Below are 26139 nucleotides of genomic sequence, written 5' to 3' on the forward strand. Positions count from 1 at the left end.
CAATTTTATGAAGAATAAAAGTTGGTCATTTGTGAATAAAGACCTAATATTATGGAAAGACATGGTAAAGTTCAAGAGATTTAAGTGGGTTAGACAATATTGAAGCCAAAATAGGATGCGTACACTCACAGCCAACGATGAGGCGCACTAAAGCTGCCATCCCAGCCTGAAGCCACAGGGAGCGGGAAAGCTGCAATTTTAAAGTTAAAACTTTACAGTGATGAAGTCGTAATATGAGGTGGAGTCAACATATTATGGGGGAAAGTTTACAAGTCATGGTGTTAATTGGGAAAAAAAAAAAAATACAAATAAAAGTCAGCAAAGTAATTTGAAAGTTAAAATTCCACAGGAGAATACAGGAAAACTACTCCACGTGTGCAGTTGTCATTTTACAGGGGAAAAGTCATCACGGTATGAGGATAAAGTCGGAGAAGAAAATTAAAAAAAAAAAAAAAAAAACAGTTAGCATTCACCTTAATACTGAGAGTATAAAGTCATAATATTACAAAGAAAACAAGTGGTCAGGTTAAAGATAATTATAGTGTTGGAAGAATAAAGCTGTTGTATGCTGGAAGTAGTCCCAAAACAACAAAAATTAAGTTAAAGGGTGACATTTCGGATAATAAAGTGTAGATTTTGTTTTTTTGCTTTCCAGGAGGAAGGTGGCTCCCCTGGACTCCATCGGCAGCTCCCTGATGTTCACTTTTCGGAAAGCAAAGGTGGCTCGCCCCCCCCCCCCCCCCCCTCGAAACTAAATTCAAAATTTAGGAATGTAATTGCTTTTGAATAATACTGACTTTCTGTTGTAGGATTAAACCGAGGACAACTGACATGAGGACATGAAGAAGTACTAATTTGCCAGCTTCCGCACATATTCATTGATTTCACGAGCACTATTATCATTATAAGTGGCTGCTGATTGGCTCCTTTTAGTGGCCAATAAGAGTATTGCATGCATTTAAAAAATGTGTTTTTTTTTTTTTTTTTTAAGTACACGATGCTTCAAGTTATGTTCCCAAAGACTTTTATTTTTCTTAAACTACAATTAAAGAAAACAATATTGGACTGCAGAAAATAGATTTTTGCATTGGCTTTCACATATGTACAGTTTCCAAAGGACAGGATATGTACAGCCCCCCCCCCCTCCCCCCCACCCCCCAAGGACGTGAAAATAAAAATCATCCACGACATCCAAAACATTCTCAACCAGGCAGAAAACAAATAAACAAGGGAACGGATTGTGTTCTCTTTCGCAAGGCGCAAAATAGCCTAACAAATACACGAGCAAAACGATAGAACCATTTATGAAATAATGAGCCTCGGGTCCTTACGAGAGCAAGGAGGAGAGAGGAGAAAAAAAAAAAAAAAAGGCAATGGTAAGCGCTCTGTGGTGGACGGCCCCCGATTCCAAAAAGTGCGCTGCTTCAATGGTCTTGTGTGCTATCGTGTATTAAAAAAAACTCCAAAAAAAAAAAAAAAAAAAACAATTGGCCGAAATTTTGCTTTGGTGCTGGGGGGGAAGTCAATTGTGTGAATACAATGACTTAAAAAGCAGGGGTTACCAAAAGAAGACATTCTGCGCTAAAATTCACACATTATTATTTTTTTTATTATTATTATTTTGCTGATCATTAGGCAGATTTTGTGATCAAGTCCACATCTGTTAAGTTTTTAAAGTGACATTTGGCATCAGTGTCCTTTCCACTGACGACGACAACAACAACAACAACAAAAATAAAAAAAAAAATTTAAAAAAAATTGCATGAAGACGTTCTTCAGTCAAAAATTATAACGCGACCGCTTTTAGGAGGCCGGTAAAAGAATTCCAAAACTTCTGTCGAGCCTCGGATACAAAACGCTGTCTGTGATAAATAAAGTTGATTGTCAAAAAAAAACTGTGGATAAATGTTAGGCTGTTTTGGCTGTAGGCATGGGGGGGGGGGGGGGGGGGGGGGGGGGAGAGAGAGAGAGAGAGAGAGAGAGAGAGAGAGAGAGAGAGAGAGAGAGAGAGAGAAAAAAAAAACAAAAAAAAGAGAGAACTTTCTTTTGCTGTGGTTTTGTTTAAGTGTCTTTCTTGTGTCCCGACCGCCTGGAGTGCATGCACTTGTGGCAGTAGAAGATGTCGGGGACGTTGGACTTCTTGATCTTGACGCAGGACAAGTGCACCCAGATGGCGCACTGGTTGCACTCGATCATCGGCCGCCCGGCGAACGGCTTGCCGCAGTAGCACGTGATCAGGTCCCACGAATCGTCGCCTGAAGAACGCACACAGATGCATATCGGGGGGGGGACATAAATAACTGAGTTTTAGACAAAAAAGAAAGACAACCAGACAGAAAGACTCAACAAAGCATACTTGAAATCTTACTGTTAAAAATATAATATATATATATATATATATATATATATAACATAAATCGAATGTGTTATAATTATTATTATTTATTTGGTGGAAATATCAAGCTGCTCAACAAGTGTTTTGGGGACTTGCTTCAATGAAGAAGAAAAATAAAGACGTAATAGAATGTGCTTTGGAAATATTCTACTGGACTAAACCAATTTAAACATAGTATGACATTATCCGATTGGCCTGGATTTTTTTTGGAGACAAAAAAAAACGGCCATTACAGGTGAAAGGCAGTTTTAGCAGTTCTTGAAAGCGTAACTTTTTAAAACTGTGGTAACCCGTCAAATCGGTTACAGGCTCATGGCTCGTGTGGAGTCGTTATTGGTTTGAATATTTCCAGTGATTAGCCCAGCTCTTGCTATAATTGAGAATGTTATTTAAAAAAATATATTTTTTAATCAATGAATTGACTTAGTTGGCAACTCACCTGATTCCACCATGATGTCTTCGTCGGCGATCCAGGTCTCGCCCTCGCTGGAGCTCATCTCGGCATCCCCGACGGCCTCGTCGGGCGCCATTTTGTCGGCGGCCCGGGGGCTGTGGGCGGGGTCGGCGTGCGGCGCGGGTCCCCCGCGGCCGGGCCGCCACTCTTCTGAGTCGCTGTGCGGCGCCGAGCTCTTCAGCTTCTTGGCTTTGGGTTGCTTGGAGTTCTTGCTGCGCTTGATGCGCGGCCGCTTCTCGCCCTCGCTGCTGCCGCTGTCCGCCGCCGCCACGGCCAAGCCGAGCGACGGCTTCTTGTGCTTTTTGTCCTTTTTGCGCTCCGCCTTGGCGCCGGCCGCCTGGCTCTCATACAGGGAGTCTTTCAGGCGCATCTTGTCCAGCAAAGTGCTATCGGGGTGTACGCTTTTGCCCTTGTTGGCGCGGGCCTTGTGGACAAACGTGTGGATGGTGTGGATGTCTGGGCCGCCGTCGGGCCACGTGCCGCTCATGGAGCCGCCGCCGCCGCCATCTGCAGACGAACTGTGGGCAGAGCTGGATGACGTCGGGGACCACGAGCTTTCCTACGAGCCAGGAATGATGCATTTTGTTTGTGAATAAGAGACATTAACCGAGGTTGTTATCTCGTTTCCCCCCCCAAAAAAAAGTTTTCCAAGGTATCGCTGGCTCGATTTTGCTTTGTGCTGCAGATAAACCTTTGATGTAGGACAAATGGCGTAATAATTCAAGTTAGCGTTCCACTTCAGACACCGTCGGTTGAAAAGCACGAAATAAAACGAAGCTACTATTAATAATGAACTGTGAGGGTGAGCTCACCTCTTTGGGATTGGGGATGTAGCCAGCGTAAGCCAGGACAAAGCTGCAGAATTTGTTGAAGTCCTCCACGGTCCTTCTCTTCCTCTCCGGGGGCTACGCCAAATAAAGTCCACGGTTGATGTTTGTTTAATGGACGTGAATAGTGGGTTTGTGGTGGTACTTACCAAAGGTTCAGTTTTGCACGTCAAAAGTGAATCTGTAGGCAGAGAAAGACATGAAGCCAGTTGATTTACAACTTTTTTTTTTTTTTTAATTGTTCGATATTACGAATGGTGAGCATTTTTGACCATTGTTTGAAGACATGCATACCCAAGGCCGCAGGTTTTGGTAATGAGCCAAGCTAACTAAGGCTAGCTTTAGCCGCTAAAGGGCTCAATATCTTAAAGGCGGATTATTAAGTGATACGTGCAAATAAAAACGCGTGGTTCATTAACAACGTCGACGGTGGAGCGGTAACTGACGCGTGGACATTTTAAGTGTGCATTTCATGCGGGGAAATGACGCTGGTGGGTTAGCCGGACCACTTGGAACATGTTTGAATTGTCTCGGAGCTAAGCCGCTAACATTGGCCGACAAGTGTTCCACATGGAGTGCACGATTATAGCGTTCTCGTTTGGTGGTCATTCGATCGTCCGGCGCTTTTAAACGCGGTTTTGAATTCAAACTGCCGGTGGCAGAACGTCGAGGATGGTGCGAAGTTGTCTTTAGCAGTTAGCAGCTAACGTGCTATTCGCGCCGTGGGAAGCGTGTCAATGTCGCTCGTCAACTCGCTTTTTTTTGTTTTTGTTTGTTGAGACATTCGTCCGCGTATATTTGCTTCATTGGCGGGAGGGGCAACAGTGTGATCACCACTGACGCCCAATTAGACAACTTTAATCCGATATGTGTGGTGTCGGGCAACGAATGGGGGCGAGCTCGGCGCGGTTATCAAAGCCAAACCGAACGCCGCGTCCAAACGTGTAAAATGCAACCATCGGCGTCCAGGACGTATCGTCCCAATCCCCCCCGAAAAGAGCGGACTAACTTGCATTATTTGACCAGGAACTTTGTGGTAGTTTTCGCGAAAATGGAGAACGGCGACACACGCAAGCGAACGCGACGACAACGTTAGCCGGGCTTGCGATACCTCCGGTTCCCGTCCGCGAATGTGTTAAACCCCGAGCAAAGCGGCTTACTTTATGAATCCCTCCTCGATTCGAGAAAACATTACCTTGGTGCTCGGACATTATGTCAAGCATTGTCCCTTTCGACGAGCAGGCCTTAAGGTCCGAGAAACGGGACCAAGAGCGGGCGCGCTAGCCGGAGCGAGGCGGCCGTCGCGGTGTTGCCTTCTCCCGGCGTGACCGCGTCCGAATTGTCGGGCAACTGCTGGACCCACCGAGGCAAGAAACAAAACAAACAAACAAAAAAAGGCTTCGTCAACAACCTAAAGGGTTGACAAAAGGAAAAAAAACAACAACTCTTCACTGCTGAAGTGTGGCCACACTACGAGCGACAAAGTGCACTTTTTCTGTCGCTCGTCCCATTCCGCTGGTCGCTGCGTTTAAAATCCGTGCCGCCACCGTACAGCTCGGCTGTAAAACATCGTTCAATTCAGGCGAGCCGGAAACTTGTCCGATATATAAAGATAAATATATATACGTGGTATCTAGTTTATCTTTCGTAGTCGGGCAACACGACAGTATTCCCACTACCACTCCTCCTCCTCTTCTGTCTATGCGCGGCAGAAGCCTCTTGAGTTCGTTCCCCCCAGAGGACGATGGGAAATGAAGTTTTCATGGGTGACGAACCGACGACAATTTGGCCTGTTTGAACTACATTTCCCGCAGGTACACTGGGATATGATGCGATTTCGACAAGCTACGCCGCGAAATAGTTTGGACTCGACACGGCGATGTGTATATATATAGATATGTATATATAGATATATTTGTGACATATAATGACGGGCCTCGGATAGAGAATGTTGCGTACTTTAAGCGCGTGCTGCCCCTTTGTGCTATTTAGTGTGAAGAATCGCATTGTCGTAGGCTTGTGCTAATTAGCTTTAGCATCTGTAGCACAATGCTGCATGACTTGCTCCAAGGATTAGACGCCGGAGGTTTTCTTATCATACAAGGTACACGGTAACTTTAAACACTTCACAGTGACACTAAGACTAACGAGACCTGTACTTAATCAAAGATTCCTGTAGTTATTCGGGCCGACGCCTTCTATGGAGCTTCATCAAGGCTGCATTGAACAGGTTGTCAACATGCTGCTGTGAGACATCTTATTGACGATTGAGGCATGAATTAATCAGTGCTGTGAATTTCAGGGCGGAAGTAGTCCATGTCCTCAGCTTCGAAGTCAGCGAGGACGAGCTGAAGAATGGCTTGAAAGAATCACCCATTGAAAGGTTTTTATTAAAACAACCCTCGAGGTTCAGTTGGAATCAGTGGCGTCGCGAGGCCTATTTTTAGGGGGCTTCAGCCCCCCTTCCCCCCGACGATTAAGTTTTGGGCCAAATACAAGTTTTTTTTGTTTTTTTTTTCCCCCCAGGCTCCACTTTCACAACGCTTACAGCGACCCCCTGGGCTGGACCAGCCGTGGCGCTTTCACGGTGGACCAGTTCTGCGTTGAGAGAGTCGCGCAGCTCGCCAAGCAGTCCTCGCGAGTCAAGCCGCCCATTTTAGTCATCGACTCGCTCTCTTGGGTCCTGAGACATGTCAGCCCACCTGCGGTCTGCAAGACTCTCCAACAGCTTAAAAATGGTGACCTACTGTTTTAGTTCCCGTAGGAAATCTCAAATTGTGATTTAGTCTGCGTGTATTTAAGTAGTCTGTTGCAGGGCCAAACTCTCACAGCTATTAACGGTATGGGTCACATATTTTAAAAGAAGTTAACCACTGTAAAAACAACTAAACGACCTAACTCTGACGGACAAGTGAGGACGCTGGCTACTTCCTGGAACTTTCTCTGTACAATATTCTCCTGCGTATTCACGGTTCAACATTCACAAATTCGCCTAGTTTCTGTTATTCTCTGGAAAATTCACCTATTCTTGACTTTTGAGTCAGATTTTTTTGTATTCTTTCTGGAACGCTAAGATGCCAACAAAGTTTTGAATGACTTTAGAGGCATATTTTTGTTGAAATCGTTGGTACCCATTGCGGTGCATGGACAACAACAAAAGCACTGTGCAACGTTTGTACATCAGGGGGATTTGTCGGAAACCTCATCAGTCTCCTCCATTCCGACATGCATCCGCGGGGAATGGTGGGCAGCCTGTGCCAATTGGCCACCTCGGTCATCGCTGTGGCCGCAGGAGGAGACCAAGCGAAGATAACCAGGCGCCTAAAATCAGGAAAGGTTTTGCAAGATGTAAGTATTAAATATGTGATTACTTTTTTTTTTCCCGTCAAATATAAGAACATGTACTATTTCTTGATGTACGTAGGAGGAGCTTTTCTCCATCAAAGATGACCTGACTGTGGTTGGACAGAGCAAACCGAGCCGGGCTGACCCAAAAGAACAGGAGGTACTTTTGGACTTATTACAGTCGGACACAATCCAAATTATCATAACATTATGCCATTTTGTACCTCCTAATATTGCAGCCCGATTTGTAATGCAGATTTTTAGGTAAACAAAAACAAAAAGGGTGTTGACATACATTTACAAAGTGTGAAAAAAGTGTTTCGAAGTGATTACAGCATATGGTACATATTAAGGCTTAAACTAAAAAGTTTATTTCTTGAAAAGGACATTTTACTATTCTCATAAAACTTATATTTCCTAACACGTAATGGAGAGGGAACAGTTTGCGATGAGCCATAATGCTCCTGATGTTAGCGTCTGCCTGGTAAAATGACTTGAAATTAATTCCGAGACCTATTTAAAAGTTCCATTTGGGGTTCTTGCAGGCAGACCCAACAGCCAACTTGACCTTCAACCTACGCTTGTCTGACACAGAGCGCGACGCTAAGGAGAAGCTAGCACTGCCCTTTGTCTTTAGTAAAGAGAAGTAAGAGACATTCTCGAGTTTCTATTTTTCAACTTTCTTGGTGTTCACCCTTTACTCTTGGTTTTGTGTCCTAGAAAAGCAGCTCTTCTCCACACCAGTTCGGGGCGAATCGTGTACGAGCCCGATGCTAACGACGACTACGACCAGGAGGATCCAGACGACGATCTTGACGTGTGATCATCTTATTTCCTTTACTGATCAATCCCTCATGGAAAACAATATGTTTTTAATGACTTTAAATGAATTGTTGAATCTGAAATGTAACACCGCATTAAAAAACACTATCTTGTGGTGGTCTACAACCGGTTGATTCCGCTTTTTATTTTGCATCCTTCCTAAAGTGCTTCAGGATAAACTTTATTTGCTGTTGACTCAAATTATTTGCCATTATTCAGGGTACCTGTAAAAATAAGACCTTTTATATTATACACCAATTTTTGGCCCACTCTTTAGGGATGAATGAAGTAGGACTGATTCCCAATCACTGTGCTGTAACACATTATCCAGCTTCACGCCTTTGTTTATCTTTTGATTTCGTAATTTTAAATGATTGCATCAACAGGACCCTTGGATATTTCAGCTGAAAAAAAATGGCTTAAACCATATGATTATTTTGGAATTTGCCACATATCTGTTCTTAATACATATAATTTGAATAAACATGATGAAATGTAAACATCATAAAAACATTTTTGTTGCATTACATGCGTATAGCATGTGGAAAACCACCATACAATACCATGTTGACCTAATGATAAATAAGCTTTTGCAATTGTTTTTCAAATGTTCCTAAAATTGCAATCATGGACATTTTCAAAAACAACATTTTCTTCCAGTAATGTAAAGGATTACTGTACAGGGATGTCAAACTCATTTTTGTTGCGGGCCACATTGCAGTTATGGTTTCCCTCAGAGGGCCGTTATGACTGTGAAACCAAATGAATGTTTAAGTGCCTCATCATACTTATGCATATAAAGAACAAATTGAAGGCTAACTAGTTTTGAAACCAGAAGTCAAGGATAATAGTTTCATTGTTCAAGTTACTGAAAAAAGGGGTTTGGTAACAAAAAAAAATGCTTGCAATATATTTATATCTATTATTCATTACATATAACAATTAGAAATTTGGTACAAACTTTAGCAAGAATCATGGAAGTTGACGCGCATGATTTGCTTTTGCCGGCCACATAACTTTGTGACTTAATTGATTATTGTACTCCAAAATATACTTTATGAGCCATTTTTGTTTGGTTCTGTGCCGTGAGATTTTTCTTTTCTTCTTCTTTTTTTTTTTTTGCTCAGTAAATATTGTGAAATAAATTGAAGTAGGATATTATTGTATGCAAAGATGAACGATTTTGGAACACAGTACGTTTCCTTTTCTTCCACGTGGACGAGCTGCGCGCGACCCCGAGATTCCCTTCCGGACGTGACATCACGTCGGCAATGGCGGCTCGCAGTTTCATTCCGGATTTCCAGTGGACTACAAACTGATTTTACCCACACAAGTTGGGACTGTGTGGGAGTTTTGTTTTGTTTTGTTGTTGTTGTTTTTTAGGACGACCTCGCGTCGGACGCCCGCGCACAGCGAAGACGAATCGAGCTGCCGTTGGAGCAGGAGGCGACCGGCAGCTTTTTTTGGACTTGTTTTTGCACCGGGTTCAAGGTGGTCACCCTGTCGAGCGAGCTAGCGCTAGCGCTAGCTCGGCGGCTACGAGCTAACGCTGCTCAGCTCGACGAGCTCCCCAAAAAACAGCAGAGCCCTCCTCAGCACATTCGCCTACTATACCGATGTCGTCGATTTAATGCTCGTCGTGCCACAAGTGTGCAGAGCGAGGTACTCACACGTTTGCTTGGCTCCCTTTTTTTCCGACTGGTGGGGGGTGGGGGGGTTGAGGCTTGGGGGGAGGGCGGGGTGGGGGGGGGGGGCGACTGCAAATCGCACACTTGGCGGCTAATGCCGACTGTTACTCGCAGTTCTTCCACCGACTGCTGACTCGTCCTGGCCCGCCAACATGCTGAAGACCCGCCAGTGTTTACTCGGCATCCGCACTTTCCTCGGGGTCACGTCCAGAATATGGGGCTTCTTCATGTACATCCTCAGGAAGCACCTGCGAACGGTAAGACGTGCTCGTGAGGCACACCTGAACAAAACAAAGCCTGCGAATATTCTCAGTCATCCAGGTCGTCTCATCGGCGGTCGCAACTGGACTGTTGTGGTTGTTGTCATGCACCTACAGGCGAGATCGGACAGGTCGAGCCGAGCTGTTTATCCCCTAAGGGCTGCCACACGCTGAAATAGTTTTCAAATCTTAAATCTGTTCAAGACCCCACATGAAAATAAATTAGGCATTTAACAGTTGTGTGTGCTCCGATAATCTCAACACAGAACACCGCGCACTTAAGTGTCTATACTGTCTGTCGAGCTCGAATCCAGTCCTCCGAGACAGAAATCTAACAAAAACGAAGAAGAACAAACACTTCCTGGTATGTTGCACAGATGTTTCCAGAGTGTTTCCGAAGGGACTGGAGGTGGAAGTGTTGTAGAATGCTCATCTCGTTAAAAAAATACTTCTTGCAGCTTCTTGCAATACTGTCTTAAAAATACAACATCGGGTAGGACTTGTTTCTTTTTATTTAAGCCTGATTCCTTGTTCCCCAGTCCGGGCGCTTCTTGATTCGACACGGGGCTCTCCCCACACACGTGAAGATTTTTGATCGTTAATACTGAACATATTATTTAAGATTGTCGGCGCCGACCCGTTTCGAACCATATTATCGGGACAAATTCGCTCTGAACGCACAGGATCATCTCATAGGATACTCTTGTGGCAAAATAGGGACGACAACAGCCAGATTTAGCAAAGCGACATTGTTTTTAGGAAATACATTTTGGGACAATTTCATTGAGATTGGGATTGGATGATGAGCTCTCACGGCACACTTGTGCTTGGGAATCATCGACGTCATTCTTTCATCCTGTAAAGTTTGTCCACAACTGTGTTCTCTGATTGTTCCATACGTTTCGTCGTGGTTTTTTTGACGACTTGGCCACCATTTTGTCTTTCCTTCGCAGATCATCCAGTATCAGACGGTGCGATATGACACCTTGCCTCTGTCGCCTATCTCCAGGAACAGACTGAGTGAGTACACGCTACGCTAACAGGCCCACTAATGCCGGTTCGTAAGTGTAACGGCGGCCGCTGGTTGCCTCCTGCTCCAGACGGAGTCAAGAGGAAGATTCTGGTCCTGGACCTGGACGAGACCCTGATCCACTCTCACCACGACGGGGTCCTGAGGCCCACGGTGAGGCCGGGAACGCCCCCCGACTTCATTCTCAAAGTAAGACTATTACAAGCGCAAATCGGAACATTTCTACCTCAGAGGCGACTGACTTTGGTTCGTCTTTCCGCGCAGGTCGTCATTGACAAGCACCCGGTGCGATTCTTCGTACATAAAAGGCCACATGTGGACTTCTTTTTAGAAGTGGTGCGTGTTGTACCCGATGTCGTGTTGTGTGCGTTTGTCGCTGTCGACGCATTGTATGTAACGTGTCACGTGGCGCGTGCAGGTGAGCCAGTGGTACGAGCTGGTGGTGTTCACAGCCAGCATGGAGATCTACGGCTCAGCGGTGGCGGACAAGTTGGACAACAATAGGAACATCCTCAGACGCAGATATTACAGACAGGTACGACGGCTAAGTACTTCGGAATCTAATAAAAGCTCACGGAAACAGGAGGTAGGGGTTAGTCAAAATAGTCATGTGGGGGAAAAAAGGTCCGAAAAGTCAATGTCAAAATATGTATTTTTTTTCACGTAAAATTATAAACCTTTCTGTCTTTTGGCAGCATTGTACATTGGATCTAGGTAGTTATATCAAAGACTTGTCGGTAGTACACGACGACCTGTCCAGTATTGTCATCCTCGACAATTCGCCCGGTGCTTATCGAAGCCATCCAGGTAAAAAAAAAAAAAAAAAAAGCCTCACCACCGTCTCCCTGTGTTGAATCCAAGTGTCAAAATAAGACAACCCTTGTACTCTCCAGATAATGCAATACCCATCAAGTCCTGGTTCAGTGACCCCAGTGACACAGCACTTCTTAACTTGCTGCCTATGCTGGATGCGTTAAGGTGAGCGCCGAAACAATTCCTGTCCTCCGGTTATCATGATCATTCTAAAACATACAATTTTGTGTCTGTTTTAGGTTCACCGCCGACATCCGCTCCGTCCTCAGTCGAAATCTCCACCAGCATCGGCTCTGGTAATTGGTCGATTGCGGAGGATCGGTCAATAGACGACCCGCCAGCGCTTCCTCGTTGGAGGCGAGCGTTGGGATGAACACTTTGGGTGCCAGATTTTTAGCCCCGCCGCCATCTTAGTTCTATACTTGACCCCCCTGCCCCGACCCTGGCAAAAAAAATGAACTGGAGCTTCTCCAACGCCTTTTTAAACTTTTTTTTTTTTTTCCCCCTCATCGCTGATGAAATGAAGAGGATCCATCCACTCAGTAAACAATATTACAGATTCAAATTTTTATGATTCACTGATCAAGTACGCTATTTCTTTTTCTTTTTTTTCCCAAAAGGATACAGTGGGTTTTCTTTTCTTGCAAGACACGTCTCATCCTTGGATATTCTTGTTTGTTTTTGTGGATTTTTAAATAAACAAGAATGAAAAACACGAGGATAAAACATATGGCTTGTACCCATTCTATGGACTGCTGTGCTGTCTTTTCCATATCTGTCACCATTAAATAACATTTCACTCTGCTCTTGGGATTGCAATTGCACTTGATTTGTGTTGCCACTCTCCTTCTCTTCTGTTTTTCTTACTTTTGTTTGACAGCCCTCCCCTTTCCTGTATGGCTTTTAGAGCCTTTCAAAATGCATTCCGAACAATAATGCCCAGGCTCCGAAGCCATGTCTTTATTGGCTCTGTCTTACTACTACTACTACTAATAATAAAAAACACTTGTCAGCATCAGTTGGAAGCACTGATAGTTTCTGTCCTCATTGAGCATCAATTATCCTCGGAAATGAAATGCTCCCTGTCATCAAGCCTTCTCATTAACTTTCCTGGTGACGTAGTAACATGTCATACCAGTGAGATCAGAATCTAAAAAGTACTCAACAGACTTCTGCTTTTTAACATTTCTGTCATTCAAACCCTGCGGGCTCTATGCTGGCCATTTGTGTCCACCTCGCTTCCTTTTTTTGGAACCATTGTAGCCAACGTAAAATAAAAAATTCTAAGGCTGGGGTTTTTGTCTTATTTTGTCATTTTCTACTAAAGCTCTATTACTGTATAATATACTGTTTACATGAAATTGTACCTTTTGGCTATGTCGTGGCCACTATTGTTAAATTAAAGCCCATCAAACGTGCATTAAATTATTGACTGGGTGGAATATGCTCGTCACTGGCATAAAAAGAGGAACAAAGATACAGTACATTATTTGTATCTTTCAAATATAACGTTGAGTTTCCCCACCTTTATTAAGCAATGCACATATTTATGTGACAAAAACCTGACCAAAAACACAGAAGACAATATCTTGATTTACAAATGCTCATAGTGAGGATAAGCGCAACGGAAAATGAATGGATGTATACGCAGGTTGCCATCTAGTGGAAGAACATTGAAATGTTCTGCCTGTCACAACAGTAAATGCCACTGTCATAAAAAGAGATACGAAGATACATTATTTGCAGTGAATGCATAATTTTTGAACTGATTCAGTGAAATTGGATAGTTTCGTGCAGCACGCGAATGTGGTTGGGAATCACTACGCGAGACTATCCCTAGAGGTTTCATTTTGATCTAATGTAGCTTTTCAGAATAAAAGCCCTTGGAAAGCCGCATATGTGATGATTAATTGTAGTCAGTTTTAACATTCAAATGTTACAGTGGCTTACAATAAAGTGAAATATACTATTTACGAATAGAACTGCCTTGTTTTTGGTGAACACTTAGGTCTACTATACTACAGTATGTTAATATTGGTTTGATAGTGCTACTTGGAGAGCTAAGTTGTTTTTTTTAATTTTTTTTTTTTTTTTTAAGTGGTACGTCGTGCGAAAAGTTTGAGAACCACCAGCTTGAGTCAATTTTCAAAAGTTGTTCAAAGTTTCCAAACAAATATTTTAAAACTTAAAAGCAGTTCAATGTTCAAATCTAGTTGCTAAGTTTGCATCAATAACTCTCGCAGGGAATTCCTTCGAAAGATGATGTATTGCCTTTCAAAATAAAAGCGCCACATTCCGCTCGTGGCAGTAACTCGACTCCTCCTCGAGTCTGGGCGGGCCCACGCTCTGTGTCGTGGACGCGCACGGCAGCTCAGGCACGCACCCGCCGCGCGGCCACGCCACCGGCCAGGCTCCCTCCCCCCCCCCCTCCCCGTCTCCTTCCTGTTGTTCCAACTCCATTTTCCCCTCTCTAAAGTCCACCTTGACCGCCGTGTACCGCGGCGACGACGCGCGGAACAGCGGCGGAGCGCCGAGGGTCGTCGTCGCCGGGTCTCGAGTCCTCCGAGTCTTCCGATCGGCCGCGGCCCGCAACTTTTCCACCGGACAGTGACGTCATCTCCGTCAAGACGTAAGTTCTTCAACTTTTTAATCTCCCCCCCTCTCTCGTGTACGAGGGTGACGGGAGCGCGCCCCTCGTCAACTTTGTGACGGTATGTCCCGGTACCGACAGGCCAGGACCGGAAGCATCGCGCGGCGAGTTCCGGACATGGTGGTCGCGTGAGGCGATCGCGAGATTCGCGCTGCAAAACCCCCCCCCCCCCCCCCCCCCGCACACACACCCGTCAGGTACAATTGAGATGTTGACGTCACAGACGGGGAGTCTGTTACATCATCGTGTTGTTGTGCACTGCGAGCTAGTGGTTTTCACATCTGCTTTGCAGTCCAGAGGTTAAGGGTTCGAGTCCCGCATTGGGCCTTATTGTGAAGTTTGCATATTACACTGGCTTCCTCCTACATTCCAAAAAACATGCACGTTAGGTTACTTAAAGACTGAATTGACAGATCGCTTTTAGAGGGGCTGACGACGGTGGTGTGACTCCATGACCTGATCATCAATTGTTTGGGAGTGGATATGATGATCACATCAGTGGCTAATCAATGCCCGGATTTTGACCCAGACGGTTGTTTACTCGGGCTGCGTCGCCGTGGCGGCCGCTGCGAAATAAAAAAAAAAAAGCGTAGGAAATAACTGGACTTGCAACACTGAAGCCGATTCTTCCCAACGGGTGGCCGCTACACTCGACTTGTTGCTAAAGTTAGCTTGTGTGGCTAAATCGGCGCTCAGCCGGCATCCCAGCAATGTATGTGTGTGCGTGTGAATGTCTATTTTTAGCTGTATGTTGTTTTGACTTTGCTGATCTTCACCACTTGTACCGTCGCTGATCAATAATCGCACACAAATGCACACACGCGAGAATGTCGGCAGGTGACTGCGGCGGCCTGAGGCCAGGGCGTGGGAAGCGCCACGTCGACGAGATGCCAAGGTAGCAATCAGAGAGTGAGCGAGAGGGGGAAAGAGGAGCTCCAAGAAACCCATTTCAACAATGACTTTGACTTGAGCTCTTTTGATTGGCTGCCCAAAGGTGGGCTGAGATGGCGGGTGCTTCGGTCAAGGTGGTGGTGCGCGTGCGCCCATTCAACACCAGGGAGACGGGTCGCAACGCCAAGTGTGTCATCCAGATGCAGGGCAACACCACCTGTAAGACGCATACATACATACACACACACACACACACAGAAGTGCGCACATGCTCAGCTTTGTGTTGTCTTCACAGGCATCGTCAATCCCAAACAGTCCAAAGATGCGGCCAAGAACTTCACTTTTGACCACTCCTACTGGTCGCACACCACGGTAACGGCCCTAACACACACACACAAACACACACACGATACTGACTGCATGTGTGTGAGCTCAGGCCGAAGATCCTGCCTTTGCAAGCCAGCGTCAGGTGTACAAGGACATCGGCGAGGAGATGCTGCTGCACGCCTTCGAAGGTGAGCCGTCAGCGGAGGCGTCAGCGGTGACGATGACGTCGTGGCTCACCATCTTTGTCTGGGGCAGGTTACAACGTGTGCATTTTTGCGTACGGCCAGACTGGGGCAGGGAAGAGCTACACCATGATGGGCAAGCAGGAAGCCGGGCAGGAGGGCATCATTCCGCAGGTAGGCCAGCACATGCCCGCCAAAGTTCTCAACACAGCGCTGGAGTGCAGCGATGGGAAGTAACCTTTGGTATTACGATTAATCGGCCAGCCGAATTTATCGATACTAGGCTCTTTTCAAAGCAGTAAAAATCAGCCGATTGTTGTAAGCATTACGGGACCAAAATGAATTTTTTTATTTTTTTTAAATTAATCATCCGATTAATTTGGTTTTCAGATTTTTTTTTTCTGCCAAATATGGGCAACATCCTAAAAAAAATCTGTATCGGTTGGGCCCTAGTATTTCTTTTCTGACACATTTTACCTGCATTTGAAAACAGACAGTTTACTTTTGTACTAACTCACATTTAAAAGGGTTGAATAAGTACTTTTGCCATCTTTTTTTTGTAACAGAAGTATCTGTACTTTGTTTGTATCGTGCATCTTCAGCTGTGCGAGGACTTGTTCCAGAGGACCGGGACCAACGCGGATCCCGACCTGAATTATTCCGTTGAGGTAATCGCCATCTTCCCGTACTTTTTTTTTTTTTTTTTTTTCAAATCACGAGCTCGGCTTACGCCCATCCTGCCGCAGGTGTCCTACATGGAGATATATTGCGAGCGCGTCCGGGATCTATTGAACCCGAAGTCCCAGGGGACCCTGCGGGTGAGGGAGCACCCCATCCTGGGGCCGTACGTGGAAGACTTGTCCAAACTGGCCGTGACCGGATTCCCTGACATCCGCGACCTGATGGATGCCGGGAACAAAGCCCGGTCAGTTTTTTCGTCCGACTCGGCGGGACATGCGAGACGTTCCACCACTCACTTCAAATATACAGATACCCCGCTTTGGCGTGGGATCGTACTGCCATATTGAATGTGTCAAAGTGGAGTTTATGCCACATTCATTTGCCCTTTTGAGATGTCACAACAAAACCAATTTATGTATTTTTCGAATGTTTTCATGAGTGTTTACAGCTACCAATGTACGTAAATTGTCACTGGGTTGATGAATATTGAAATATATCACAGTAAACGTTCATAATGCATATATTGGTTTTGATGGCTATTTGTTTCCCGGTAAATTAGTCTGTGGGTTTACATACATACAGCATATCGGATGTCTTTGCGAAGGTTGTGATCAATTGCTCGTGTCTTGATCCGACCGACAGGACGGTGGCGGCCACGAACATGAACGAGACGTCGTCCCGCTCCCACGCCGTCTTCACAATCGTCTTCAGCCAGCGGCGCCGAGATGTCGTGACCCAGCTGGACACGGAAAAGGTGAGCGCCGCGTGTACGATTTGACGCACACGCTTGACATGTGCGCGTACGTCTTCTCAGGTCAGCAAGATCAGTCTTGTGGACCTGGCGGGAAGCGAACGCGCCGACTCCTCAGGGGCCAAAGGCACCCGACTCAAGGTCAGAGAACACAAGGGTGTTTTTTGTTTTGTTAACGTTTGGGAAGTTACTGTAACATTTGTGTGCAGGAAGGAGCCAACATCAACAAGTCTCTCACCACGCTGGGAAAAGTCATCTCCGCTCTGGCCGACATGGTATGAACCCCTCTCCTGTTTTAGTTCTTTATCTTCATTTTCATCATTTTCTTCATCTCCCCGTGCCTGGCGGCGGTGCAGCAGAGCAGCAAGAAGCGGAAGAGCGACTTTATTCCCTACAGAGACTCTGTGCTCACGTGGCTCCTCAAAGAGAACCTGGGTGAGCAGCACAAGCGGGAGAATGCAAAGTGTGACATCACAATCCATGGATCATTTGTTCTATTTTCAATTGGCAATGAAAAAAAAAATGACAGTGTGACTATTTTACTCATTTGTTTTTTTTTAATCTAACAAAAACTATTTTAGGCTCAGAAAAATATATATCATCTTTGTTTATATATACCAGTATTTTTTTTTTGGGTTTGTTTTTACGTCACTTGTAAATTAGGTAACTAGCATTAGTAAAGACACATTGGCTGTCACAACCAGTCTGGACCACGTCATCAAAAAAAAAAAAAAAACATCCATCATAATCGACACTCGTGTTGTTTCAAGTAACTGTTTATACTAAGTACCACCTAAAAAAAAGTACTTAGCTCTTCAAGTACCACCGTCATGACCAACGTTAAACGACAGTAGCGTGGTAGGCCTAAGTGTTTCCCCCCAAAAATGACAACGTTATGCAGTTTGACCGGCACGGTTGCCGACTGGTTAGAGCGTCAGCCTCACAGTTATGAGGACCCGGGTTCAATCCCCGGCCCCGCCTGTGTGGAGTTAGCATGTTCTCCCCGTGCCTGCGTGGGTTTTCTCCGGGCACTCCGGTTTCCTCCCACATCCCAAAAACATGGATTAATTGGAGACTCTAAATTGCCCTTAGGTGCGACTGTGAGTGCAAATGGTTGTTTGTTTGTATGTGCCCTGCGATTGGCTGGCAACCAGTTCAGGGTGTACCCCGCCTCCTGCCCGATGACAGCTTGGATAGGCTCCAGCATGCCCGCGACCCTAGTGAGGAGAAGCGGCTCAGAAAATGGATGGATGGATGCAGTTTGCCCATTAACACGGTTCTTAAATAAATGAAAATAAAAAAGTAGACTTCAGTAATGATTCAATTAAAATGTATTGCATATTGAGTTAAAAATGTTTACCTGAATATACATGATCTTAAGAGTAAATGCAACTGAACTGTACTTGGGCAGTGTTTATTTTGTAATTTAAATTTGAATACAGAAAAATCTGGCATTTTTCCCTTGATATAAATTGGATTAAAAAAAAAAAAATAGCTCCCTTTTTTCGCTTTCTACTTTTTGATTTCCAGTAGAAAATACATTACATCTTGTCTCATCTTGTATGTATAAAATACATCTTCACAACTTTGGTTTCAGGCGGAAACTCTCGCACGGCCATGATCGCCGCTCTCAGTCCTGCCGACATCAACTACGAAGAAACCCTCAGCACTTTGAGGTCAGAGCTCCTCGCACTTCCTCCCGTTGGACTTAATCCGCTTTGACCTGACCGCGCTCCCGCTCCAGGTACGCCGACCGAGCCAAGCAGATCCGCTGCAACGCCATCATCAATGAAGACCCCAACGCCAAACTGATCCGAGAGCTGAAAGGGGAAGTGGAACGACTCCGGAGCCTTCTCTTCGCTCAGGGCCTGCACGAGCTCATCCACAACCAGGGTATGCCGCATTCCATCTTCCGTGCTCACCACATGCCATGTTCACAGCTCACCGCATTCCACACAACTGCACCGTTTCGATGTGTTCCACATCATACTCTGCATGTGCGTGAGTTTGTCATATTGTTCTACATCTGGGATGTCAAACTATATTTCATTGAGTGCCTCATCGTAGTTATGGTTTCCCTCAGAGGGTCGTTAAAACTGTAAATAATATGTGTTCACAATCGCCCAGGCATTTCATTGTTATGATTTATGCTGGATAGTGGTACCTTGACTGATGAGTTTAATTCAGGGATGTCTAAACTTTTCCCCACGGAGGGCCACATACAGGAAAATGGTTGGAAGAGGAGGGCCTTGTGTTTGGGACCCTGCAAAAAACAACCCAATATTGGACGTCAACATATGTTACACAGTTAAATGTTTTGAAAGGGGAAAACAAAAACAAAAAAACATTATCGGTGACAAAGCGAAACGTTATCAGGATTAGTGGTATATTAATGTTTAAAATGTATTATTTTTTTATTTTAAAAAAAGTGTAACATCTTGTATGTAACATTCAACTTTTATAAATATTTTTTTCATTTTGAAAATAAAAATAGCCAATATCTTGTAACATTACACTTTGAAACAATGCTAAATAAAAAGTAGTGTGAGATCTTATACATTATTTTTAGGAAATAGACACATGAAGTACAAGTATTTGCTTTTGTGGGCTACTGATGTGGCGAGCTAGATGTGGCCCGCTGGCCACAAGTTGGAACCATGTCCTACATGTACACGTGTGTGTGTGTGTGTGTGTTTGCAGACTGGTATTTACAGATGTGTGCATTACCGTCAGCCTTGACATTCCAAAAGTAACGTGACTCTCTCCTCTCTCCAGCCAACAACAATGGCTCCTCCTCAGCGGGCGTATCCTCACCGTTGACAATCACAGCCAATGGGACGGCCGAGCCGAAAGACTCCGTCTCCTCAGGTGCGTTTGAACTCAATGAGTCAGCTGCTGTCAATCATCTTTCGGCCGGGGAGGAGGAGGTTGCCACGGAGACCATCAGTAAAGAGGAGGCAGCTGAGAGACTGCTGGTATGATCAGAATCAGAATCCTTTTTATTTGACAAGTATGTCAAAAACACACAAGGAATTTGTCTCCGGTAATGGCGCCGCTCTCGTACGACAACAGATAGCCGTTTTGACAAAAACTCTCCCGTGTGTGCGTGTATCAGGAGACAGAGAAGATCATGGCTGAGCTCAACGAGACTTGGGAGGAGAAGTTAAGGAAGACGGAATCCATACGTTTAGAGAGGTGAGCCGAGCTCGTTCGAACGGCTTCAACTTTTCCTTCGCGTGTCGTAAACGTGTGCGTGCGTCACAGGGAGTCGCTCTTGGCCGAGATGGGCGTGTCCATTAAAGAAGATGGAGGGACTCTTGGGGTCTTCTCTCCTAAAGGAGTGAGTGACCATCCAGCACACGCACATAATTATCAAATTTTACTTAAAGTGGGCGTTTGCAGTTGTGCCCCCACCCACAGAGCGTCACAGATAAGGCAAGTAAAAAATAAAATTAAAATAAAAAAATGCGACCTGTACTTGGGCCAAATTCACATAAGGATTTTTCAAATCTTATAAAAAAAAAAAAAAAAAATCAAGAATTTAACAGTTTTCGTCAACACAGAACAACACACAAATATTTTACATACAAGTCCTCCGAGGAAGAAATCCCACGAGATCACGAGTGATCACACGTGATCTCACAAAAGCGAAGACGGGCAGACGCTTTCGGGTAGACGCCAATGTTTGCCGAGTGTTGACGAAGGGACCCGAGGGGAGAGACGTGTAGAATGGCGACGATGTCAATAAAAAGATCGCCTCGACCCGTTTTGGACCTTATAATCGGGACAAATCCACTCTGAACACACCTCAGACCTAAAGATTATTTTACATAAAATACGCTGGCATTTGACGTCCTTGGACGAGAAGGGGCAAAATTGGGACAAAAACATCCCAATTGTCTTTGTGTGTGTTCCGGGCTTCAGTTGTAGTGACAAGCAGAACAATCTGTTATATGCAAAATGTCACATGACCAAACCTGGAAAACAGGTTCGCAGACTTCCTGCGTAAACTGCGCTAATGAGCACGACTGCGGGTTGATGACATGATAGTCTGAAGCCAAACTTACTAAAATTTTGTTTCCGGACAAAAGTTAAATACATGTAAATAAATCATGTATTTATACAAATATGATATTCGTAAACACAAATGAAGACGAGACATTGGATATTGTCGAGTGCAGTGACTGTGTGGTGACATATTGCCTTAAACAAAAGACATTGTCGACATTTAAAGTTCCGAAGCTCACTTTCTCCCAGTCCCATTCCGCCATTCACCTGTTTTGCCGAACACGTTAAGTAGGTTGCACATATAAGCGGCTTACAAAACAATTAAGTACAAATTCTTTGTTTACCCACCTTTTGCCATCTGTACAACAGTATAATTTAGTGCTTCCTGTGAGTATGAGCGAATTTGTGAGTAAATTGAGATGGCATTTTTATTTCAGTAGAGATGCATTTTTGGGGATTTTTTTTTAGGGTGCTGTGCCATGACATTTTCTAAAACTATGTGCCTTGGCTCGAAAAAGGTTGGAAAACACCAACTGCACGACCTAGATTTTCTTCGGCTTTATGGAATGTACTTTTCCTCACCATTAGACGGCACATAACCAGTGCTTTCATTTTGAAATGGTGATGGCGCGTGTGTGTGTCTTTAGACTCCTCACCTGGTCAACCTGAACGAGGACCCTCTCATGTCCGAGTGCCTCCTGTACTATATCAAAGAAGGATTCACCAGGTTGGACCTTCATCTCCTTGAGCGTGTGTGTGCACCTAAAAGAAGAGGAAACATTTTAAAGTGTGTGTGTTTGTTTGTTTGTTTGTCAGGGTGGGACAGCAGGACGTAGACATCAAGCTGTCCGGTCACTTCATCAAAGAGATCCATTGTGTGTTTGTGAGTGAGACCAACGAGCAAGGAGAAGGTGAGGCTGAACACAGCAGTGTGTGTGTGTGTGTGTGCGTGTGTGCGTGCGTGTGTGTGACTTTCTCTCTCTGTGTGTGTGTCTCAAAGCTGCCAGGATGTGTGTCAGGTATTGTATCGAGTTGACTTTGTGGCATGTAGTTGTGTATAGGGTTGCAAAGTGGTGTCAAATTTCCAGTAAAATTCCAGAAGGTTTCTGGTCAATGTTCAAGGGAAATTAAACTGGGGAATTTTTGAAATATAGTGAACCCCCGCATATTTGCAGCCATGTCGACTATCAAAATAGTGCTTTGGCACCATCTTGTGGCATCGCTATTCGGTCAGGGCTTGGTTCCTGTGTCCCGTGATAGTGACGGTTCACTGTATTCCAAATTGGGACTTTTGAATGGGAATTAAGGGTCCTTTAACAGAATGAGATCACATTCACGCATTACAGTACCTTAATTGCAAAGCTTTTTTTGTGTGTGTATTTCACTTGAACGGCAACATAACTAGGATTTTGGCTCACAACACAAAGGGGGGTGGGGGTGAACGATTGATGGCTTAAAACTTCAAAAGAATTATCAATTAAGTATGTCCTGATCAAATATTTATTTAAAATTTTTTTTTGCACTTCGAGTTACTTGAATTTGAGTATCTGCCGATACCGAGTCCAAGTCCAATACCTTGGCAATGCATGAAGAAAAAAAGAGCGCATCCAAATTGTCTCAATTATCTGAATTCTTTTTATTTGTATAAAGGTATCCCCAACATGATACTTTTTTTTTTACAGTATATAGGAATAAGTCAGCAGTGGTTCGAATCAAGTAAGCAAATCAAAAATAAAAATTATTGATTTTAAAAATTAAGAACATTTTAAAATCCTGTCTTTCTCAGTCGATACCAATGAGTTGAAAATCCCGTGATCGTATCGGGACAACCCCTATCTTCAATTTTGAAATTCTTGGTTTATTCCCATGGAAAGTTCCTGAGTTAGAAAATTCCCGGAACGTTGCAACCCTAGTGGAGTCACGTGACACGTGAGCCTGACACGCGTCTGCGTGTTCACAGTGGTGGTCACGCTGGAGCCGCTGGTGGGGGCGGAGACTTACGTCAACGGGAAACAGATCACGGAAGCGGCGGTCCTCAAGCAAGGTGAGCTTCCGACGCAACGGGAGCGGGGAGCGCGTGGCGACCCGTTGACGTCTTTGCCCGCCCAGGGAACCGCATCGTGATGGGCAAGAACCACGTGTTCCGCTTCAACCACCCGGAGCAGGCGCGGCTGGAGCGGGAGCGTAGTGTCACGGCCGAGCAGCAGGGGGAGCCGGAGGACTGGACCTATGCTCAGAAGGAGCTCCTGGAGAAGCAAGGCGTCGACATCAAACTGGACATGGAGAAGAGGTACGCCGCTGACCTTTTGACCCCCCCCAGCCGCAGTTGCTGATTGACAGCTGACGGAGGGTTGACTGACATGTTGCAGGCTCCAGGACATGGAATCGCAGTATCGCAAGGAGAAGGAGGAGGCTGACCTGCTGCTGGAACAACAGCGGCTGGTGCGCGCCAATTCTTCGTCGTCATCATCGTCATCACCTCACACTTGACTATTGACCCTCTCTGTGTTTGTCTTCATGTGTGTTTGTGTGCCTGTGCTTGTTTGTCTTCATGTGTGTCTGTTTCTGTGTGTTTGTATGCCTGCGTCCTTGTCTGTGTGTTTTTGTGTACGTGCGTTTGTCCGTGCTTGTGTGACTGTTTCTGTGAGTGTGTTTGTGTGCCTGTCGGTCTGTGTTTGTTTTTGTGTGCTTGTGTATGTGTGTGTCTGTCTCTGTCTGTGTGTGGGGTGTGTGTGTTTCTGCATGTGTCCTTGTCTGTGTGTGTGTGTGTGTCTTTGCGTTTGTCTTTGTGTTTGTGTGTCTCTTTCTGTGAGTGCGTGTGTTTGTCTACATGCAGTACGCGGATAGCGATAGCGGAGATGATTCCGACAAACGCTCGTGCGAGGAAAGCTGGAGACTTATCTCCTCCCTCAGAGAGAAACTACCTGCCAACAAGGTGCCAGTCCATGTCACCCGTCTTCCTTACTGTCTGTCACCTCTTTGACTGACTGTGTGTGTGTGTGTGTGTGTGTGTGTGTCTGTGTCAGGTGCAGTCTATCGTGAAGCGATGCGGTCTCCCGAGCAGCGGCAAGAGGAGGGAGCCTCAAAGAGTTTATCAGATTCCTCAAAGAAGGCGGATCAGCAAAGACCCCAAGCGCGTAACCATGGAGGATCTGCGCTTGCAGGCAGTCAAAGAGATCTGCTACGAGGTCTCACTCACTCACACACACAGCTCTGGCATCGCAGCATGTTAAGCCAGCCACACACCTTCTCCTCAGGTGGCGCTGGGAGACTTCCGACACTCCCGCCAGGAGATCGAGGCGCTGGCCATCGTCAAGATGAAGGAGCTGTGTCGCATGTACGCCAAGAAGGACGCCAACGAGAAGGACAACTGGAAGGCGGTGGCGCAGGACGTGTGCGACACGGTGGGCATCGGGGAGGAGAGGAGCCCCCCTTCGGAAGAGGGGGGAGGAGGCGGAGAGGCCGGGGAAGGGGTGAAGGCCTACGACCTGAAGGCTCACATTGACAAGCTGACGGACATCTTGGAGGTGAGTGTGCCTCACGTGGAGACACATCAAATGTACTTGAGCAGGTTGGCTGAGATTCGTCAGCGTGGTCGCCATATTGGATGTGGTATATCTAAACGAAAGTCAATGGACTTCATAAAGCGACAACCTACAAAGTGCACAAAGTTAATGCCTCTCACACTATAATATATTTGGGAAACTGATAGGCACCAATGTTATCGTACATTTGTAGCTGTAAACACACTTCTTTGTTTGGAGGGCTGTTTCACTATGGAAATGTACAGTTCTGCACATACAGGACTTCATAGTACAAACCACAAAAACGTGTTTGTGTTTTTATGGACAAAAGAAAAAGTTAATGTTCAGTTTTACTCCAATGAGATCTGCCTTTGAGTGTAAAATATTTGCGAAATCTCCATCCATCTCACCTCTTTGCCACGTCCGATATGAGGGTGACGTATGATTTGGCGCTGAGGGCGGCGTCTAGTTAATGTGATGTTTTTTATCACGTGAACTTGGGCACATACAGGAAGTGAAGCTGCAGAACAACATGAAGGATGAGGAGATCAAAGCGCTGCATGATCGAATGATTAAGATGGAGAGCGTCATACCCGTCAAGATGGAGGGCGCCCCGCCCGACCAGGTAACACGCCGGCGGTGAACGCATCCTTCCGGTCGCGCTAACCCGCTCGACTCAACCGCCGACCTTCTTCGCTTCCGGCAGAACGAACAGGTGAACAGCGAAGACGTGGGCGTGGCTCCCCAAAGGGAGGACAGAGTGCAGCGTCTCATGGACGAGGACCCAGCGTTCAGGAGAGGGCGCCTCCGCTGGCTGAAGCAGGAACAGCAGCGGATCGTCAACCTTCAGCAGCAGAACATCGGCAAGAAGCTGCGAGGCCTCAACCAAGGCGAACAAGGTGAGGAGAACTTCCCATGCCTCAGTCATGTGCTGCTCAGAGATGGTGTGGATAGAAAGATAGCATTCCAATATTGGACTTTATAAAAATTGACAGTACTAATAATTAAATCGAATGTAAGGAATTAAACAGTTTGTGCGTTATGATGAATTTATTGTGCGACTCCTGGATTGTGTGCCTTGGCCACCAGGGGGAAGTATAATACAGACATAGGTACATGGCTACAATAATAGTTGTTTTTCCATAGAGGACTAGAGCTAGGGCTGCAACTAACAATTATTTTAATAATTATTCTGCTCGTAATTTTCTCGGATATATTTTTTTTTATCTCCATCCCTTTACACAAAAACAAGACATTATTTCAAATTGACAATGCAGAACATTTTAAATATTTTTTTTGAATAAATAATGGAATAAAGGATATAATTGTATGTGACTCATCAATGAAAATTCATTAAAAATAAAAAATCAGGGAAAAAAAGTTCTTATTCATTATATATATTTTATTAATTGGCCAAGAAATCGGTTATCTGAATTTTATTCTGTAAAATATTGGAATCGGCGTCAGCCTAAAAAAATATCCATATCGGTC

At 45.2% G+C, this 26139-nt stretch overlaps 4 protein-coding genes across 5 annotated transcripts in view; 3 read left to right on the forward strand and 1 right to left on the reverse strand.

Annotated features, from left to right (window-relative positions):
* Positions 1-1959: 1959 nt before the first annotated feature.
* Positions 1960-9752, reverse strand: phf23b (PHD finger protein 23b). Its single transcript, XM_061669039.1, has 6 exons — positions 9514-9752; positions 4872-5029; positions 3826-3857; positions 3662-3754; positions 2835-3408; positions 1960-2255 (listed from the first exon to the last, which is right to left on the reverse strand). The coding sequence occupies exons 2-6, from the start codon at positions 4897-4899 to the stop codon at positions 2062-2064; spliced, it is 921 nt and encodes a 306-aa protein (XP_061525023.1). The 5' UTR covers positions 4900-5029; positions 9514-9752; the 3' UTR covers positions 1960-2061.
* Positions 5172-7969, forward strand: elp5 (elongator acetyltransferase complex subunit 5). Its single transcript, XM_061669040.1, has 8 exons — positions 5172-5780; positions 5846-5906; positions 5979-6059; positions 6203-6414; positions 6861-7024; positions 7101-7181; positions 7567-7667; positions 7742-7969. Exons 1-8 carry the CDS (start codon positions 5726-5728, stop codon positions 7842-7844), a joined length of 858 nt encoding a protein of 285 aa, XP_061525024.1. The 5' UTR covers positions 5172-5725; the 3' UTR covers positions 7845-7969.
* LOC133397763 (CTD nuclear envelope phosphatase 1A) lies at positions 9104-12922 on the forward strand. The gene is made up of 9 exons (XM_061669041.1): positions 9104-9505; positions 9646-9788; positions 10745-10811; positions 10892-11010; positions 11086-11157; positions 11240-11356; positions 11517-11628; positions 11715-11799; positions 11874-12922. The coding sequence occupies exons 2-9, from the start codon at positions 9684-9686 to the stop codon at positions 11932-11934; spliced, it is 738 nt and encodes a 245-aa protein (XP_061525025.1). The 5' UTR covers positions 9104-9505; positions 9646-9683; the 3' UTR covers positions 11935-12922.
* Positions 12923-14274: 1352 nt separating this feature from the next.
* The window catches only part of LOC133397676 (kinesin-like protein KIF1C), a 14615-nt gene continuing 2750 nt past the window's right edge, over positions 14275-26139 (forward strand). The window contains exons 1-26 of one of the 2 annotated variants that reach the window (XM_061668855.1): positions 14275-15179; positions 15279-15394; positions 15471-15547; positions 15612-15690; positions 15758-15858; positions 16287-16352; positions 16431-16609; positions 17008-17119; positions 17180-17257; positions 17326-17391; positions 17473-17551; positions 18714-18792; positions 18861-19009; positions 19892-20091; positions 20232-20311; positions 20381-20456; positions 21772-21851; positions 21941-22035; positions 23085-23168; positions 23234-23414; positions 23494-23566; positions 23961-24059; positions 24151-24312; positions 24382-24651; positions 25160-25273; positions 25355-25547. In XM_061668855.1, coding sequence (XP_061524839.1) covers positions 15112-15179; positions 15279-15394; positions 15471-15547; positions 15612-15690; positions 15758-15858; positions 16287-16352; positions 16431-16609; positions 17008-17119; positions 17180-17257; positions 17326-17391; positions 17473-17551; positions 18714-18792; positions 18861-19009; positions 19892-20091; positions 20232-20311; positions 20381-20456; positions 21772-21851; positions 21941-22035; positions 23085-23168; positions 23234-23414; positions 23494-23566; positions 23961-24059; positions 24151-24312; positions 24382-24651; positions 25160-25273; positions 25355-25547 — 2956 coding nt within the window. In that variant the 5' untranslated portion in view covers positions 14275-15111. The remainder of the gene's footprint in view (positions 15180-15278; positions 15395-15470; positions 15548-15611; positions 15691-15757; positions 15859-16286; positions 16353-16430; positions 16610-17007; positions 17120-17179; positions 17258-17325; positions 17392-17472; positions 17552-18713; positions 18793-18860; positions 19010-19891; positions 20092-20231; positions 20312-20380; positions 20457-21771; positions 21852-21940; positions 22036-23084; positions 23169-23233; positions 23415-23493; positions 23567-23960; positions 24060-24150; positions 24313-24381; positions 24652-25159; positions 25274-25354; positions 25548-26139) is intronic. The other variant, XM_061668856.1, reaches the window with a different exon arrangement.

Source organism: Phycodurus eques, chromosome 23, assembly GCF_024500275.1.
Source record: "Phycodurus eques isolate BA_2022a chromosome 23, UOR_Pequ_1.1, whole genome shotgun sequence".
Taxonomy (NCBI): domain Eukaryota; kingdom Metazoa; phylum Chordata; class Actinopteri; order Syngnathiformes; family Syngnathidae; genus Phycodurus; species Phycodurus eques.

Bases quoted from the DNA above. Each gene is read 5' to 3' on its own strand.
- phf23b (XM_061669039.1), bottom strand. From the start codon at position 4,899: ATGCTTGACATAATGTCCGAGCACCAAG. The intron at 3,858-4,871 runs GTAATGTTTTCT...CTCTGCCTACAG, and splicing joins CATAATGTCCGAGCACCAAG to ATTCACTTTTGACGTGCAAA. The intron at 2,256-2,834 runs GTGAGTTGCCAA...TGCGTTCTTCAG, and splicing joins AGACATCATGGTGGAATCAG to GCGACGATTCGTGGGACCTG.
- elp5 (XM_061669040.1), top strand. From the start codon at position 5,726: ATGCTGCATGACTTGCTCCAAGGATTAGACGCCGGAGGTTTTCTTATC. The intron at 7,025-7,100 runs GTAAGTATTAAA...TGATGTACGTAG, and splicing joins CAGGAAAGGTTTTGCAAGAT to GAGGAGCTTTTCTCCATCAA. The intron at 7,182-7,566 runs GTACTTTTGGAC...GGGTTCTTGCAG, and splicing joins CTGACCCAAAAGAACAGGAG to GCAGACCCAACAGCCAACTT.
- LOC133397763 (XM_061669041.1), top strand. From the start codon at position 9,684: ATGCTGAAGACCCGCCAGTGTTTACTCGGCATCCGCACTTTCCTCGGG. The intron at 9,789-10,744 runs GTAAGACGTGCT...TTTCCTTCGCAG, and splicing joins TCAGGAAGCACCTGCGAACG to ATCATCCAGTATCAGACGGT. The intron at 11,158-11,239 runs GTGCGTGTTGTA...TGGCGCGTGCAG, and splicing joins TGGACTTCTTTTTAGAAGTG to GTGAGCCAGTGGTACGAGCT.